Source organism: Lepidochelys kempii, chromosome 1 (assembly GCF_965140265.1).
Source record: "Lepidochelys kempii isolate rLepKem1 chromosome 1, rLepKem1.hap2, whole genome shotgun sequence".
In the NCBI taxonomy this organism is placed as follows: Eukaryota; Metazoa; Chordata; order Testudines; family Cheloniidae; genus Lepidochelys; species Lepidochelys kempii.
Window position 1 is genome coordinate 21631568 of NC_133256.1, and position 17806 is coordinate 21649373.

General features: G+C 46.8%; 1 protein-coding gene across 2 annotated transcripts in view; it reads right to left on the minus strand.

Moving 5' to 3' along the window:
• ME3 (malic enzyme 3) overlaps nucleotides 1-17806 on the minus strand; it is a 183756-nt gene that overhangs the window by 50401 nt on the left and 115549 nt on the right. For both annotated transcript variants that reach the window (XM_073336628.1, XM_073336618.1), the window contains 3 exons: nucleotides 14267-14342; nucleotides 6427-6588; nucleotides 2929-3032 (listed from right to left, as the gene is read on the minus strand). In XM_073336628.1, coding sequence (XP_073192729.1) covers nucleotides 2929-3032; nucleotides 6427-6588; nucleotides 14267-14342 — 342 coding nt within the window. The remainder of the gene's footprint in view (nucleotides 1-2928; nucleotides 3033-6426; nucleotides 6589-14266; nucleotides 14343-17806) is intronic.

Below are 17806 nucleotides of genomic sequence, written 5' to 3' on the forward strand. Positions count from 1 at the left end.
CTAATAAATTGGTTAGTCTCTAAGGTGCCACAAGTCCTCCTTTTCTTTTTGCGAATACAGACTAACACGGCTGTTACTCTGAAACCTTTCAATCTCCTGTGATTCCACAGGTTTCAGAGTAACAGCCGTGTTAGTCTGTATTCGCAAAAAGAAAAGGAGGACTTGTGGCACCTTTAGAGACTAACCAATTTATTTGAGCATGAGCTTTCGTGAGCTACAGCTCACTTCATCGGATGCATACTGTGGAAAATACAGAAGATCTTTGGTTAGTCTCTAAGGTGCCACAAGTACTCCTTTTCTTTTTGTGATTCCATAGACGTGTTTCTCTACTGCCAGAGTTTTCCAGATTAGACAAGACATGAATTCCTAATTTCAACACAAGCCACAAAAGATCCAACCTTTCTTTTAAATAATCGGGCCTTCGTCCATTATAAAGAAAAAGAAGAAAAAGCTCAAATTTTCCCACTCTCTTTTAAGGTTCTCTTTTAAGCATTTCTAATGCACCCCTCACTGAAGTGATAATGTTCATGACTAGATAGCATATTTTTTATCCACAGATCTCAGGGGCTTACAAAGCTATGTAATAATTATTAGCCCACGTTGCAGATGGGGAATCTGCAGCCCAGAAGAGGTGAAGGGCCTGGCCTAAGGTCACACAGTGAGTCAGTAGCAGAACTGGGAACGGGAACCTTGGGTGAAGTCCGGGCTCCACTGAAGTAAATAACAAAACTCCCATTAACTCAATGGGGCCAGGATTTCACCCCAGTTCTCTCAGTCTGGTACCCAATTCCACTGGACCAAGGGCCAGTCACAAAAACGGAGGGTTGCACTGACACTGTCTCTAAAGCAGTCAGCTCCTCCAGGACCTACAGCTGCTAAAGTCCTCACCATTTCCCTCCTTACTGCTCCTCCCAACTCATTTGGGCATGGGGGAAGGGCGCTGGTCATTTTTTTGGGTAGGTGTTGCCCTTAGAACCCTCCAGACCTAAGACATAACCCGACAGTTCGCAGCAGTGAACGCAGAAACAGCCTGCTGAGACAGAGGGAAGGGGGGAGACCTAATTCATGTAACTGACGTGATGCCTTTAAATGCAAAGACCTGAAACAACAACAGTGTGGAGGGAAGACAAGCAAACATGAAGCACCTCATAAATCAGGTGGGTAGGAGTGCGCTGCAGCACTCTGCAGTCCCTGATTAACGTCATCTGTTACTTTAGCAGAGGCAGAAAATGATGCTCAAGAGGTTAGGGCTTTTCCAGTCTGTTTTAAATTGCTGTTTTCTCTCTCTTCCTTCCAATATCCCCTTCAGTGAGTCGAGGGGATTGTCATGTACTTTCACCTTCCCCACTTGGGCACAAGAATGCACTGCAAAGCACGTAACCAATAGCCATGAGCAATGGTTCTCAGCTTTTTTCATAGCATAACCCTGTGTTACAACAGAATACTATTCGGGATTGCCATCCCCTCCCTCCCAACTAGCCATAAAGAAAGGTGGGGTGGTTGTGATTGACCTTGAATCTACTGGAAGGATGAGAGTCCAGCAGAGATCAGCCCAATCTGCAAAATCTGAATCCAAATTCCCCAAAGCTCAGGGCAAGCAGATAGGAGATTTTGGAGTGCCAGGTGTAAAGCTCCAATCTGGACCTGAACTGCAGAGGTTTTTTTGGTCTGGTGTGCAGGTTTGGGCCCATATCTATAGATTTAGGGTCCAGTCCCACAGTCCTTACTCTTGTGAGCAGTCCCAGTGATTGCAGGGGGAAATGAGTGAGAGCTACAGGACTGGGCTTCATGCCTATGTATCAAACTCATTCAATGGAGAGGGCTTACCTCCATTTTGAATGATGGTCCATGAGTTGGGGTATAAACAGAGAAACCCACACTCCCCCAGTTCACAGTGGATTTCCCACTGATGCTAATGGAAGATTTGGGTGAAGATCAAGATAAGGTGCGAGTATGGCCTGTATATAGTGTAGGCCTTGCTGTAGCACTAGGCATAACAAACAGTGTGAACCAAAGGCTGTGAACCAGTGTAGGCCTGGCCTTGGCAAAACAACACCACACTCGGTATTAGCTAACACCAAGTAAGCACATTCCTGACTGGAGAGGATGATACAAAACCACACAGATCTCTCAAGTAACTTGGTAAACGCATTCCAATGAGATGGTACAAGAACACACCGACCCCTCGTCAGATCAGGCTGGGATGACAGGATAATGTCTCCAGGCCCAGAGCTAGCACACTAATCACTGGACCATCTTTCCTTCTGGTTAGTGTGTCTCTTCTCTTTTCATTTCTCTGTTCTTCTTTCCACATTCTTTAGCCAGGGAATTCACTCCTAACAACTTCCCTGTTCCACAGCTAAAATAAACAGTATGATAGTTGATGCTTATATTTATAGTGTCTTCAGGGTTAACACTGATGTGGTTACTGGCAGGCAGGGAAGCTCACACCTCTCAGAGTAAGTCATTTACAGGTTGCTTGCAGATTCAGGCAGACAGCCCCACATTGAATTACACCCTGTTTACTTTTAGAAGGTTTACTTCACAACCATGACAGCTAGACCCTTAACAAAAAAAACCCAACAAAAAACAAAAAGGATGCTGAGATTGCGAATCTGCTATGTAGTTCACGTAAATACACCATGGAGGCCGGATACAGCCCACAGGGCCCATTTGACACCTTTAGCTTAATGTATGGACAGGAAATGGTTATAAATAGTCAGTCCCCTCTCAACTCTCTAAAGACATAAATAATTTTGACATGGAGTGTTCGAGCACTCAGTCAGGGTCATTTCCAGACCACCCACGGGGTTTGCATTAATGGATTTTCTTTGCTTAGCTATCAATTAAACTAGTGTTTACTTTGAGTGCTTTAACATCTTTTAAATGGAAGCAGCTAAGAGGAGACTCACACAAAGCCCCACTTACTTGTTAGTGACTGCTTGCATAAACTCATCAATCAGTTCATCGTATTGTTTCCCACGGACCCGCTTGTGTTTCAGTCCAATATAGAGTGGATCATTCAGGAGAGCCTAAGACACAAAGCAATCTGTTTATGGCACCTGCTTCTCTGACGAACAGAGATTTACATACAAAATGTACGTGTCTCACATTTATGTCCGCTTCAATCATTATCGCTAAGCAACAAAACATGGCGGGCTGTCCAGTTCCTGGGCATGATGCAAACACAAATCCCTTCCTGAACACCAGCTTTAGTTCATGATAAATAAACCCACACCAAGGAGCGTCTCATTGTGGAAATACAATCTTAGGAATTGAGTGCTTGCTGGACAGCCCTGGGAAGCAGAGTCCTCTCTCCACAGGACCAGGAGAGCTCATGCAGTGACAGTGCTTCCTTATGCCACCTTCCTGAAATGTTTCACTCTTGCCCTGTAAGGCCTAGCTTGTAGGTAGTTCAGTGTCCATTGCTCATTCAGTTCCTGGGTTCTTACCTGAGACTGCCCATGTGGGGTTCACTAGGGACAGTCATGATTTTTGCAACATGGACTCCTCTCCATTAGGAACTAATGAGGCCATCAATCCATTTCATCTAAGCCACCAGATGCTAACAAGCTTTCTACTGTATTAACCTGAGCTGGATTTGAACCAGTGATCTCCTGAACCATCTAGTCCTCAACTTCACCTGTATGTGTTTGCTCGTCTCCTTGAGTTTGATGCCATTTTCTAACTTCAGACTCAGATTTCTATTTCTAAAAGCCTTTTGCAGATATTGGACACAACTCCATACATTCAAAAAACTGTTTTTCCAATCAACCCCACAAGTGCTGAACAGGGACCAGCATCCTATCTAAGGCTGATAAGAAGCTGTTGCCTCCAAAAGTGGTGATTCAGCATGGAAAGAAATAACATCCGGGAGAATGTGACAGAAATAGCAGTAGCAGGAGACAGATGGGCCACCTAGCAGGATGTTTTGAAGGTCTCAGTGAGTCATCAGAAAGAGATCCCACTTCCGCCCTGGCCTCAGGAACCGAATCATGGCTGTCAGAGGGGCGCATCCTACCAAACCCCTATTGTTCTGTAGCTTTGCAAACCTTAACTGTTGGCAGGTATGCTAAAACGAAATCTGTTTCCAGAGCCACAGAAACCCAGCTGTTTTTCCTTTAGCAGGGAATATGAAAGGGGTTTTCCATTGATTTTGCTTAGGTCTGCTCTTCTATGCCATGGTTCTTGAAAGAGGAGACACACGTTCCCATTACTATATAGCACTTGAATACATTTTTAAGTGGTCAGTGGCATGTTGCTGGTTCTTTAAAGTGAGCTACCTGGGCGATTCCAAGTTCTGAAAGCCACAGGCTGAGTTGCCCAAGCAGTACATGGAAGTATTCTGTAACACACTGACCACGTCTCCCAGTAGTTGTGGGAAACTTCTGATTTAGTAATGTTATCTCCTGCATAAAAACAACAAAAACCATCCATTTATGCCAAATTCAAAAACTCAGCTACATTACCTAGAATCATACACGTCAGCCCTGGGTGCGCATCAGCATAGGCTGTGGAGCTGGCATTGGGAGGCAGACCTGAGCCATGGCCCGACCATGATTAGCCAGGCCAAACCTGAATGTGCAGGACCCCGTGGGCCAGATTGCAATGCCACTCACTCCAATTTGGCCCGGCCACCACCACAAATCTCCCTGAAATTAATTTGAAAAGTTTGATCTGTATGCGCTGCAGTACCAGCAAGATGGCAAGGAAGTGCTTCTCAATGCATCATTATGCACTAAACACAGAAAGAGGCAAGTCATTTAAAATGTTAATTTATTAATTTTTTCATGTGAGTGGGATAGCCTTGTGGTTTGAGCATAGACCTGAAAGCCAGGAACTCCTGAGTACCAGTGTGGAGAACATGGGGAAGAGCTGCGTTACATTGATGACAAGCATTTGTGATTCAGTTTCCCTCTCACTTTAGTATTGTTACCCCCTAGGTTGGAAGGGGTGAATGTCTTTCCTGGGGCAGGGGATAAGTAACGAAGGGACGGTATGCGAGTCACATAAGGGTTGGGATGAATGGTCTAGCCAGAACTGGCAACATGAGACTGGAGCTACCTTGGAGATACAATGGAGACCGACAACCTGACTTTTAATGAACACCAACCAAATGGGCTTTTTGGAGCAGGATGGGTAAATTACCTGTCTGATGACACTTAGTCCCGTTCCACTTCTGGCACGGGGATGTCACTTAGGTCACGTCTACACTACCCGCCGGATCGGCTGGTAGTGATCGATCTATCGGGGATCGATTTATCGCAGCTAGTGTAGATGCGATAAATCGATCCCCGATCGCTCTGCCGTCGACTCCGGAACTCCACAATGGCGAGAGGCAGAAGCGGAGTCGATGGGGGAGCGGCGGCTGTCGATCCTGCACCGTGAGGATGCGAAGTAAGTGATTCTAAGTCTATTCTCGTAGCTGAAGTTGCATATCTTAGATCGACACCCCCCCACCCCCCCAATGTAGACCAGACCTAAGACCCGAATTTTCCATAATGGCCTCTAATCTGGCTTCCTCAGTTTTTGGGCGGCCCAATCTGAAACACTGGGCCCCACATCTAAAGAGGTGTTGAGAACCCACAACTCCAAATGAAGCCCATGAGTGCAGAGCACCTCTACAAAAATCAGGTGGCTGATTAAGGTGCCTAAGCTTCGATTGAGGTGACGGCCTTTCAAGTTTGAAAGTTTTATCTCACCAGTTCTGCCGTGCCAGCTGAGAATCATATATTCAGATGGCTTATGGTCAAATGAGAAGCAAGTACATTTTAAAATAGTTTCTTGCATATTCGACAAGCATTGGCCATAGCAAATATCTATAGGAACTTATTTTAAAAACATCCTCACAGATGTCTCTTCTGGCATCAGTAAAGTGTTGCATTTCAGCCCTTCTGAGCCAGAGTCATAAGGCAGAAAACTGTGAACAGATGGAGTCCTCCTGTCCTGTTATCGTGTGCAGTAAAGTGTGCAATCTGACAAAACACTGCCATTAATTAAGCCCAAACCACCCAGTGGGGATTCTCCATTTGCTGAAATATAATCGCTTCCAAACACACCCAGGGATGTGTCAGTTTCCTTATGCTTTTCACAGGAAAAGTCAGTCTGTATCTGCGTGGCTGAAATCTTTTAACTCACCTTATCATGCTGAAAGATGGAGCTGACCCTTCAACTCCTGCTGGCCCAGCTCCAGCTTCGCCTTCCCATCAGTGGAACATGAGGACAGCCAGTGTTTATCTGATCTCATACTACGAGCAAGAGTGCAAGCTGGCAACTTCCGTGCACTGTTGGGTTAGCTGTCTTCTTATCTTAGGTGTCTCTGACTCTAGCTCCGAATTCAGGGACTGATTCTCCGAGTTAAGAACCCAGCTTTAAATAAAACAGCTTTTCATTTTTAAAATGCACAGAATAAGCAAGTAATCTTACCTCGTTGTCTGTGCCAACATCAAGCAGGACAGGCAGACACTGTTGCGGGTTCACTCCACCACAGGCTGTGTACAAGGCAAGTTTCCCTACTGGGATGCCCATGCCATAACTTCCTAGATCTCCTAGGCCTAGAATTCGCTCTCCATCTGTCACCACGATGGCCTGCAGATAAGGAAGAGCGTCCATTATACAGCGTTGCCAATGCTTTATTTAACACTGTTTGCAGAACCAGCTCCCTAGATTTTTATAACAATGCAGTTTTGTAGCCACAGTATGGGATGGAAGTTTGTTCCCTTCGTAGGTTACTGTACTACTAGTTATCACAAAAGTGCAAGTCAGCCATGGGGAGAGGGCTAGGAGGGCAGCAAAGCATGGTGGAGAACATCAGTGAAGGACTCTGAGCCCTGGTCTGCCCTGCAAACGTATGTTGGTCTGACTGTGTCATTCCGCGGTATGGAGAACCCACACGCCTGAGTGATGCAGTTATGCAGTGTAGACAGCGCTATGTCGACGGGCGGTGGCATACTGTGCTGACGGGAGAAGCTCTCTCTTTGGCATAGGTCGTGTCTTCACTAAGTGCTACAGTGGCGCACCTGCACTGGTGCAGCAAAGTGTAGACACGCCCTGAGGTCAGCATTTCTCAAATGGGGGTCCACGAGGGTACTCCAGGGGCGTCTACCAGCCGCACTGATCAACTCCTTCCCCTCCCTCCCTCAACTCCTCCCCCTCCCTCCCAGCACCTCCTGCATGCCGGGGAACAGCTGTTCAGTGGGGTGCAGGAGGTGCCCTGAGAGAGAGGGAGGAGCGGGGATGGGGTGCGCTTGGGGAAGGGAGCAGAATCATGTCTAAGGCCACTGGCCCCACTGATCAACTCCTCCCCCTCCCTCCCAATGCCTCCTGTCTGTAGCAGAACAGCTGTTCAGCAGCGTTCAGGCAGCGCTGAGAGGGAGGGGGAGGAGCAGGGATGGGACATGCTCAGGGGAGGGGGTGGAAAAACGTGGGGAAGAGGAGGGGCAAGGATGGAGTGGGGGCAGGAAGAAGTGGGTGGGGGTGAGGCCTTGGGGGAAGGGGTGGAGTGGGGGCAGGGCCTGAAGCTGAGCAGGGTGCTTGGGAGTTCATGAAAAATTTTAAAGCAAAATGGGGGTCCTTGGGTTGCTAAAGTTTGAGAACTGCTGCCTTAGGTAGTTAGTAACTCTTGGAGTGAGGAATCCCCTCCCTCCCCCCTTTATCTATTTTATGCACCTATCAGGTCCTTCACTAGTAGTCTTTGGAATGAGCCAGTTTTGAAGACATGGGAAGAGAGAGACTGGATTAAAATGATTTAAACTTGTTTAATTAAAAAGCAGTGTGATTTAGCTCTTCCGATCGCCTCTCTTTGCAGATGTCATTTTCTGCATCAGCCAGTGCTATAAAATCTCAGTTGTAACCCTATACCAGGTATTTTGATCACTATCCCCTTCACAAACTGACCCAGGCATTAGCCTCTTCGCTAATGGTGACAGCCAAGTTCATAGAGAGACTACTTGGCACTCATGTAGTGCCTTTCAGCCAAGGATCTCAGAGCACTTTGTATGTATTCAGAAATTAAGCCTCACAGGCCTGTGACCTGACACCTTGGTCAGTATTATTGTTGCTGTTTTCCAGATGGGGAAACTGAGGTAGAGAGAGAGGCATAAGTGATGTGCCTTAAGTCATGGCAAGCTTGTAATGGATACCTGCTTTCCTGACTCCCATTCCTGTGCCATAACCCCAAGACTATTCTCCCCATCACGTTTTTCTTCTCTCCACTCTTAGGCTAGCTTGACCTAGCTATGTTGCTCAGAGGTGTGAAAAATTCATAGCCCTGAGAGATGTAGTGAAGCTGACCCAGGCCCTAGTATAAATGCCAGTAGGTCGACAGAAGAATTGTTCTATTGACCTAATACTGCCTCCTGAGGGGGTGGATTAACTGCTGTGACGGAAAAACCCCTTTCATCGCTGTAGCAAGTGTCTACACCGTGGTGCAAGAGAGGCACAGGTCCAGTGCCGTGGTTGTACCTCTGTAGCATATGTAGTATCGACGTAACCTTACTTTAGTCTTTTCTCTCATCCACGCACTGGCATCTACACTAGCCGTGAGCCTGAGTTAACGAACTGTCAGGTAACACTGATACCTGACATGTGTGTAAGTGGTTAGTGGGGACACTCCCCATCCTACCAACTTTTGCCCTTTTCAGCCCTACAATGGCAAGCAAATAATTAGGTTGATCCCTGAGAGAATGTCCTACTGCACTTACACGTTTATTTGACTGGTGGTTTTGTTTGTTTCTTTGTGACAACCAGGAGAAAAAAAGCATGGCCAAGATTTTCAAAGTTAGAAGCTTGAAGTTAAGCAATTTAATCACCAGCCTGAGGTTAAGAGTGTCAAGGACCCAATCACAGCTCTCACTGAGGTTAATTAGGCTCCTATTTTTGCCAGTCTTGTTGTGTATGTGTGTGTGGGTGGCGGCAAAAACTAGTAAGAACAGGACAAAATGGCAATTCTGCCTTAATGCAGGAGGAAAGTGGTTAACACAATGCCAAGACCGTCCAAAACTGACCAGGAGCTTCAGGGAACAGAGCATTCAGATTCAGATCATGTGGATTATTTGATTGAGGGTGACCTAAATGCACAATCTGGCTTGGATATCGAAGGAGAAGTCCATGGCGAAATTATATTTATTTACTGATTCACTGAGTTAAATGCCAAAAGGGAACCCATATGCACTTTTAGGAGAAATAAGAGAATGGAGGATTATAAAATATCTCAATAGATCGCCTTTCTTTGGTGGGGGATAATAAAGATGGGTTTATTGGCTAGGGCTATTTGCTAGGGCAAACTGGCTTTGTGAACTCAGGGAAAGAATAAACCACATGATCAGCTCTTTTAGTTCAGGAGAAAAAATGATTTTTGAATGTTCTCTTTCAGCATATTTCTGATGATTAAAGGGAGATACCATTGGAGGATTTAAACTTGTGCTATATGGCTTTAATTCCATTGCTGATAAACAGTCAGACACTGTTATTCAATGCACACAATATACATCTCCCAAAGATCTTGCAGTTCTTTTCTCCCCCGAGTTAACCCGCAATTTTAAACTGGAAAAAACAGAACGGCACCGAATTAGCTCATGAAAAATCATGAGACGGGGGAAAGAAAAAGATGGCTTGTTTGGCACAATGCATCCATGCATATATTTGTGTTTTGTCTCCCTGCCAAAATCTGTCGTACATTTTGTGTAATATTGGGTGTTCTAAAGATATCACGAGGTGTACGCAGTGGTTGCTCTTGTGACATTCCCTGAGTAGGTGCCAGCTAGGGTTGCCAACTCTTTAATTTCACAAAACCAAACACTCCTGCCCCACCACCTGCCCCGCCCCTTCCCCAAGGCCCTGCCCCTCTTCACGCCATCCCCCTTCCCTCTGTCGCTCGCTCTTCCCCACCCTCACTCACTTTCACCGGGCTGGGGCAGGGGGTTGGGGTACGGAAAGGGGGTGAGGCTTCTGGCTGGAGGTGCGGGATCTGGGGTGGGGCTGGGGATGAAGGGTTTGGGATGCGGGAGAGGGCTCTGGGCTGGGGCAAAGTGGTGGGTATGGGTTGTGTTGCATGCAGGCTCCAGGTGGGGCAGGGGGTTAGGGTGCAGGGGGGGGCGTGAGGACTCTGGCTGGGTGTGCAGGCTCTGGGGTTGAGCCGGGGATGTGGGGTTTGGAGTGCAGGAGGGGGTTCAGGCTCCGGCTGGGGATGTGGGCTCTGGGGTGGGGCTGGGGATCAGGGGTTTGGGGTGCGGGAGGGGGCTGGGGTAGGGTGTTCGGGTGTTGGGGTGGGGTGTGGGATCCATGAGGGAGTTTGGGTGCGGGAGGGGATTCTGGGCAGGGACAGGAGGTTGGGGTGCGGGACAGGGTGCAGAGCCCCGGAGGCACTTACTGCGGCTCCCAGGAAGCAGCCGTCAGGTCCCTGCAGCCCCTAGACGCATGGACAGCCAGGGAGGCTCCGCATGCTGCTTCACGCACACAGGCACCACCCCTGCGACTCCCATTGGTCGCAGTTCCCGGCCAATGGGAGCTGCAAAGCCGGCCCTCAGGGCAGGGGCAGCACGAAGAGCCTCCCTGGCCGTCCATGCGTCAGACTCTAGGGACAGCAAGGACCTGGCAGCTGCTTCCGGGAGCCGCGTGGACCTTGGGCAAGCAGGCAGCCTGCCTTAGTCCCGAGCGCCTGCCACGTCACTGACAGGACTTTTAATGGCCCAGTCGGCAGTGCTGACTGGCGCCGCCAGGGTCCCTTTTTGACTGGGCATTCCAGTCGAAAACCCAACGCCTGGCAACCCTAGTGCCAACTCCTTCCTACCAGGAGTCAGGGTGAAGTTTCAATGCAAAATGCATTACAAATAACAGCAGGGCTGCAGACCTAGCAGAGGTTAAGCAGGGAATGCCATCAAGCTTTTAAAAAGCCATTGCAGTAACAAGCCAGTCACTAAGGGAAACCAGTACATGTACTTCTCTGCAGTCAGTGCATTCATTTTCTTGCATTTGGGAAGATTTTCCTGTTTACTTTTCTTTGTGAGTCAACACTAAGTACTAGCCAGAGCTAGGAAAGGCTCTTTTTGGGTGGGCTCCATCTGTTTTTGGCGTGCACTCCCGCCCTAACCACACCCGAGGCACACAACTGGGATTGGAAGATGGCAGATGTGGGAATATGGAGAGCAAAGAACTCATGCTTTGATGGAAATTTATGGTGAAACTAATGCAAATTCCATGAAAATTCTCTATGCAGAGATTGTTGTTTAAAAAGCAAGTCATAACTAATCAAATGCACCATGAAACCAAGGATATACCTGAGATGATGATATTTTCATCCTGTGGATGGACGACTTAAACTCCACCATAGATTTCCACCACAACTTCAACCACTACCCATGAATTAAACTCTCTTGAACACTCCCACCATGATCAGCTTCAACAATGGAACCCTACAGACAACTGTATACAAGAAACCCACGGATCATCACATCTACCTCATAAATCCAGTAACCACCCCAAACACACCAAGAAATCTTTATTTACTGCCAGGCTCAGATACCACAGAATATGCTCTGAGGGAAAAGTCTGGGATATACACTTTAACATACTCAAAACCACCTTCACCAAACAAGGACACTCCACCAGCGAAGTAGATCACGTCATGGAACGGGTCACCCAAATATCCCAAGAGAGCCTGCTTCAATACAGAAATAAAACCCCCTCCAAATGCACACCCTTAGTTGTCACCTGCCCCCCACACTGGAACCCATATGGGGTTTTACCAAACAACTACAACCCATGCTCAATGAGGAACCCATCCTGAAAGAAATCTTTCCTGCACCCCCTCTCCTGGCCTTCAAACAACTCCCCAGCTGCTTCAAGCTCATCATCAGAAGCAAGCTCCCCACAGACCAGAACACAGCAACTCAAAGCGGCACCAGACCCTGCCAGAACAACAGATGCAAAACTTGCAGACATTTCTCCACTGTACAATGATCGACACCCTGCACGACACCCCTTTCAAGATCCCTGGGACCTGCATTTGCTCATCACAACATGTGGTATACCTCATCCAGTGCACGAAATGCCCCAATAACAACTACGTGGGTGAAAACAATCACTGCACTCTTGAATAAACTCACACAGGAAATGATAAAAGAAAAAAACACTACATCACCTGTGGGTGAACACTTTTCACAAAGCGATCACGCTATATCTGACCTCTCAGTCTTCATCCTCGAAGAAAACCTGCACAACACTTTCAAAAGGTTAGTCTGGAGCTTAAATTCATAACTTTGCTAGACAATAAAAATCATGGACTGAACAGAGACACTGGATTTATGGCTTATTACAACAATGTGTAACCCGCTAACCCTCTCCTTTTTGTCCTATGACTGCAGGGGTGTTAATTGGCCACTTAGAATCATAGAATATTAGGGTTGGAAGAGACCTCAGGAGGTCATCTAGTCCAAGCCCCTGCTCAAAGCAGGACCAACACCAACTAAATCATCCCAGCCAGGGCTTTGTCACACCAGGCCTTAAAAACCTCTAAGGATGGAGATTCCACCACCTCCCTAGGTAACCCATTCCAGTGCTTCACCACCCTCCTAGTGAAATAGTCTTTCCTAATATCCAACCTAAACCTCCCCCATTGCAACTTGAGACCATTGCTCCTTGTTCTGTCATCTGCCACCACTGAGGACAGCCTAGCTCCATCCTCTTTGGAACTCCGCTTCAGGTAGTTGAAGGCTGCTATCAAATCCCCCCTCACTGTTCTCTTCTGCAGACTAAATAAGCCCAGTTCCCTGTCTCTCCTCATAAGTCATGTGCCCCAGCCCCCTAATCATTTTCGTTGCCCTCTGCTGGACTCTCTCCAATTTGTCCACATCCCTTCTGTAGTTGGGGGACTGAAACTGGATGCAGTACTCCAGGTGTGGCCTCACCAGTGCCGAATAGAGGAGAATAATCACTTCCCTCGATCTGCTGGCAATGCTCCTACTAATGCAGCCCAATACGCCGTTGGCCTTCTTGCTGCTTAGCCAGTGGGTCCTCAGCCTGTAACGGTGCATGGGGTTCTTCCTTCCTAAGTGCAGGACTCTGCACTTGTCCTTGTGGAACCTCATCAGATTTCTTTTGGCCCAATCCTCCAATTTGTCTAGGTCACTCTGGACCCTATCCCTACCCTCCAGCATATCTACCTCTCCCCGCAGCTTAGTGTCATCTGTGAACTTGCTGAGGGTGCAATTCATCCCATCATCCAGATCATTAATAAAGATGTTGAACAAAAGCGGCCCCAGAACCGACCCCTGGGGCACTCCGCTCGATACCGGCTGCCAACTAGACATCAAGCTGTTGATCACTACCCGCTGAGTCTGACAATCTAGCCAGCTTTCTATCCACCTTATATGGTCCCTTTATTACAGTTTTATGTGCTAAACTATCTGTTTGAGCTTGTATTTAGCTGTGACACTTGGAGTATCTACCTTTCCCAGACCCGAAAGAAGAGGTCTGTGTAGCTCGAAAGCTTATCTCTCATGTTAACAAAAGTTGGTCCAATAAAAGATATTACCACACCCACCTTGTCTTGCTAATAACCAACCAAATCATTTTCCAGAGTCTCAGATCCTGTCTCGTCCAGCAAAGCATGCAAATTTTCCTTTCGATCCTGTATGCCCATTATAGTGGGCAATTTCTTGAATCACAGATTCACCAGGCCAGACTGATGGTGCTGCACCCACTATGCACAGTCTGTATGGATTTGAGAGGAGAAATCTGACCCAAATTTTCAAAGTGCTTCGGAACAAAAGGAATTGTATAGATATAAGCTCAATAGAGCAGCCACTGTAAAATTCTTAGTTGTACAGCTGTTGATGAACAAAGCTCAATGAACAGGGCATTTGCCTGTAGTTGAGAAAGGCAGGCTTGTGACTGAACCCCAGGATTAGGACTCAGGATTTCTGAGTTCTATTCCCAGCTTTGCCACAAATGTCCTTTGTGACCTTGGGTGAGTCACTTAACGTCTCTGTGCCAGTTTCCTCCTTGGCAAAAACATATTTATCAGACTCAAAGGGGTGCTTTGAATCTTAATTAAATAATGAATGGAAACCACTTTGAGATCATTGCAAAGAAAGCCTACAGAAGAACAAAATACTTCTCCTTTGATTTGTTTGTTCCGATGCAAAACTTGAGATCAGAGGGATAGGCTGCATTTCCTTTTGGAAGCTTCAAATTCTGTCGGATTATTGTGAGAAATGGAAAATATTTGCAAGCTTTTCTCAGCTCCATAAAAAGAAATCAAGCATACCTTTATATCTTCTTCAGGCCAGGAGTTTAGCATTGTTGCAATATGGCCTTTGTCATGAATGGTGATAAACAGCCCACTAAGAAATGAAACAAAAACAAACCATTCTATAAAATCAGTAACTACAAGGTAAGAGAGGAGAGTAGGTGGGAGCTGATTTACTGAACCCAGTCGTTAGACATGTATTACTTATTGGTGTGGAAATACTACTCCTGTATACTTGTTAATATCAAGGTTAGGGCTGATCTTATAACCGTTGGGCTTAAAGGCTACATGATTAGGCCCATAAATCTCAACCACCGAGACCTGTTTTGCCACTTTTCCATTTCAGTCTGGCAAGAGTCAGATTTGGCTCAATGGACATTTCCTTAAAATAAAACCTTAAATGTAGCAGAGATTGGTAATTCCGCTTTTAGACCTTTAATAAACCCTCTCGCAATGAGCTTATTGCAGCCAGTGCATGGTTTTGGCTACAGAACACATCAAGAGGCAATGTGACTCAGTGACTGGGGCTAAAGAAACCTGGGTTCCATTCCAGACTCTGCAAGTCATTTTGCCTCCCTGTGCCTCTGTTTACTCACCAACGCTTTGTCTGTTTTGTCTATTTAGACTGTAAACTCTTAGGGGGAAGCTGCATCTCCCTATGTGTTTGTCCAGAGCCTAGCACAGTGAGGCTCCCAATGCATCTAGGACTGTAGGCACTTCTGTAATACAAATAATAATAATAATAATAATAATGGACTAAACTTCCAGAGGTCTGCGCACAAGGGGAAAACTGAAAGACATGTGCGCTTCTGTTTCACCCACCCTGCACTGGGTTTTGTGGGCACATTAACATTCAGTTTCATTCAGTTATCTAGCTTTCAAACACAAACCTCTTGTTTTCCCAGCAAAATCCATTTTAAATGAGGCAAGGGATGTATGTGCATTCTGCGCAGCTCTCCCAGTACGTAGTTCCGATGGCTCTGATGCCCAGGGTAAAATTTCAGTATTCAGATATTTGCGGTAGTAATTATGTACACCATTCATGCTAGGTGCCTCCAAAGACAAAGATAGCCACCTGCCTATTCACTGGGAAATCAGATCAACATTACCAGACCATCACTGCTATCAGCTGCTTAGTGTTTTCTTTGCTGTCACTCCCAGATGTACTGCCCTCTGAAAGTGGTATTTCTAGAATAGCCTCTGCAGTGTTATGCAGAGTGACTGGCTTATGTTGCGATGCCCTTTTTTGAAACCCTACTTTACCAGCGATAACACAGAAAACAGCAGCCTGATGTATCCATTCTATACATGGAAAGTAGGTGCCCAATTCTGCATGGTGATGAGTTCCCTCCACTCCTGTTGGCTTCAGGAAATCTTGAAGATTAGAGCCCTTGATTTGGACTGGGTGTAATATAGAATCATAGAATCATAGAATATCAGGGTTGGAAGGGACCTCAGGAGGTCATCTAGTCCAACCCCCTGCTCAAAAGCAGGACCAATCCCCAATTAAATCATCCCAGCCAGGGCTTTGTCAAGCCTGACCTTAAAAACTTCTAAGGAAGGAGATTCTACCACCTCCCTAGGTAACGCATTCCAGTGTTTCACCACCCTCCTAGTGAAAAAGTTTGTCCTAATATCCAACCTAAACCTCCCCCACTGCAACTTGAGACCATTACTCCTTGTCCTGTCCTCTTTTACCACTGAGAATAGTCTAGAACCATCCTCTCTGGAACCACCTCTCAGGTAGTTGAAAGCAGCTATCAAATCCCCCCTCATTCTTCTCTTCTGCAGACTAAACAATCCCAGTTCCCTCAGCCTCTCTTCATAAGTCATGTGTTCCAGACCCCTAATCATTTTTGTTTCCCTTCGCTGGACTCTCTCCAATTTATCCACATCCTTCTTGTAGTGTGGGGCCCAAAACTGGACACAGTACTCCAGATGAGGCCTCACCAATGTCGAATAGAGGGGGACGATCACGTCCCTCGATCTGCTCGCTATGCCCCTACTTATACATCCCAAAATGCCATTGGCCTTCTTGGCAACAAGGGCACACTGCTGACTCATATCCAGCTTCTCGTCCACTGTCACCCCTAGGTCCTTTTCCGCAGAACTGCTGCCTAGCCATTCGGTCCCTAGTCTGTAGCTGTGCATTGGGTTCTTCCATCCTAAGTGCAGGACCCTGCACTTGTCCTTGTTGAACCTCATCAGATTTCTTTTGGCCCAATCCTTCAATTTGTCTAGGTCCCTCTGTATCCTATCCCTGCCCTCCAGCGTATCTACCACTCCTCCCAGTTTAGTATCATCCGCAAATTTGCTGAGAGTGCAAACCATACCATCCTCCAGATCATTTATGAAGATATTGAACAAAACCGGCCCCAGGACCGACCCCTGGGGCACTCCACTTGACACCAGCTGCCAACTAGACATGGAGCCATTGATCACTACCCGTTGAGCCCGACAATCTAGCCAACTTTCTACCCACCTTATAGTGCATTCATCCAGCCCATACTTCTTTAACTTGCTGACAAGAATACTGTGGGAGACCGTGTCAAAAGCTTTGCTAAAGTCAAGAAACAATACATCCACTGCTTTCCCTTCATCCACAGAACCAGTAATCTCATCATAGAAGGTGATTAGATTAGTCAGGCATGACCTTCCCTTGGTGAATCCATGCTGACTGTTCCTGATCACTTTCCTCTCATGTAAGTGCTTCAGGATTGATTCTTTGAGGACCTGCTCCATGATTTTGGCAAAGTATCCATTGTATTTTATTATTTTCTTATATATATCAGAAAGCAAATTTTTATATTGCCTCTAATTTCTTACAACCAGTCCAAGTCAAGGGCTGTACCCTGCAAGATTGCCTGAAGCTAACAGGAGTGGAGGGAGCTCGTCACGTTGCAGAATTTCCATTTCACAACTCTCGCTCTTAGGGTTTGTCTACATTACAAAATTAAGTCGACTTAAGTTAAGTTGATGTACAGCCACCACAGTAATTAAAGTGGTGGTTCACATCCACACTTGCTCCTTCTGTCAGCGGTGTGCGTCCTCACCAGGGACACTGATAGCTGGAGCCTGGCAGCTCTGGGGCTGACAGCCTCAGGTGTCAACACCACATGGGGCCCACAGCTGGGCCCCCCCGCTGCTGACAGCCACCCCAGCACTGACAGCCTGAGCTGTCAGCCAGACACGGGGCTCACCTGGTGCCCGGCTGACAGCGTAGGCTGTCAGCGCCAGGGAAGGGGAGGGAGGGCTCCAGCTGTCAGCCTCACTTGGGGTTCACAACCAACAGGTGATGTAAATAATGCAGTGTCTACATGAACACTGCGTTGCCCTATCTACATTGACATTAAGTGCTACGCCTCTTGTAGAGATGGAGTTATTATGTTGGTGTAGCAGGGGACTTACTTCGGTAGAAGCAGCATTCTAGCATAGACACTGACAAATTAGGTCGACATAAGCCACCTTGCGTCAACCTAATTCTGTAGTGTAGACCAGGCCTTATAATGCTGCAGCTGCACCACTGTAGTGCTTAGTGCAGACGCTATCTATGTTGAT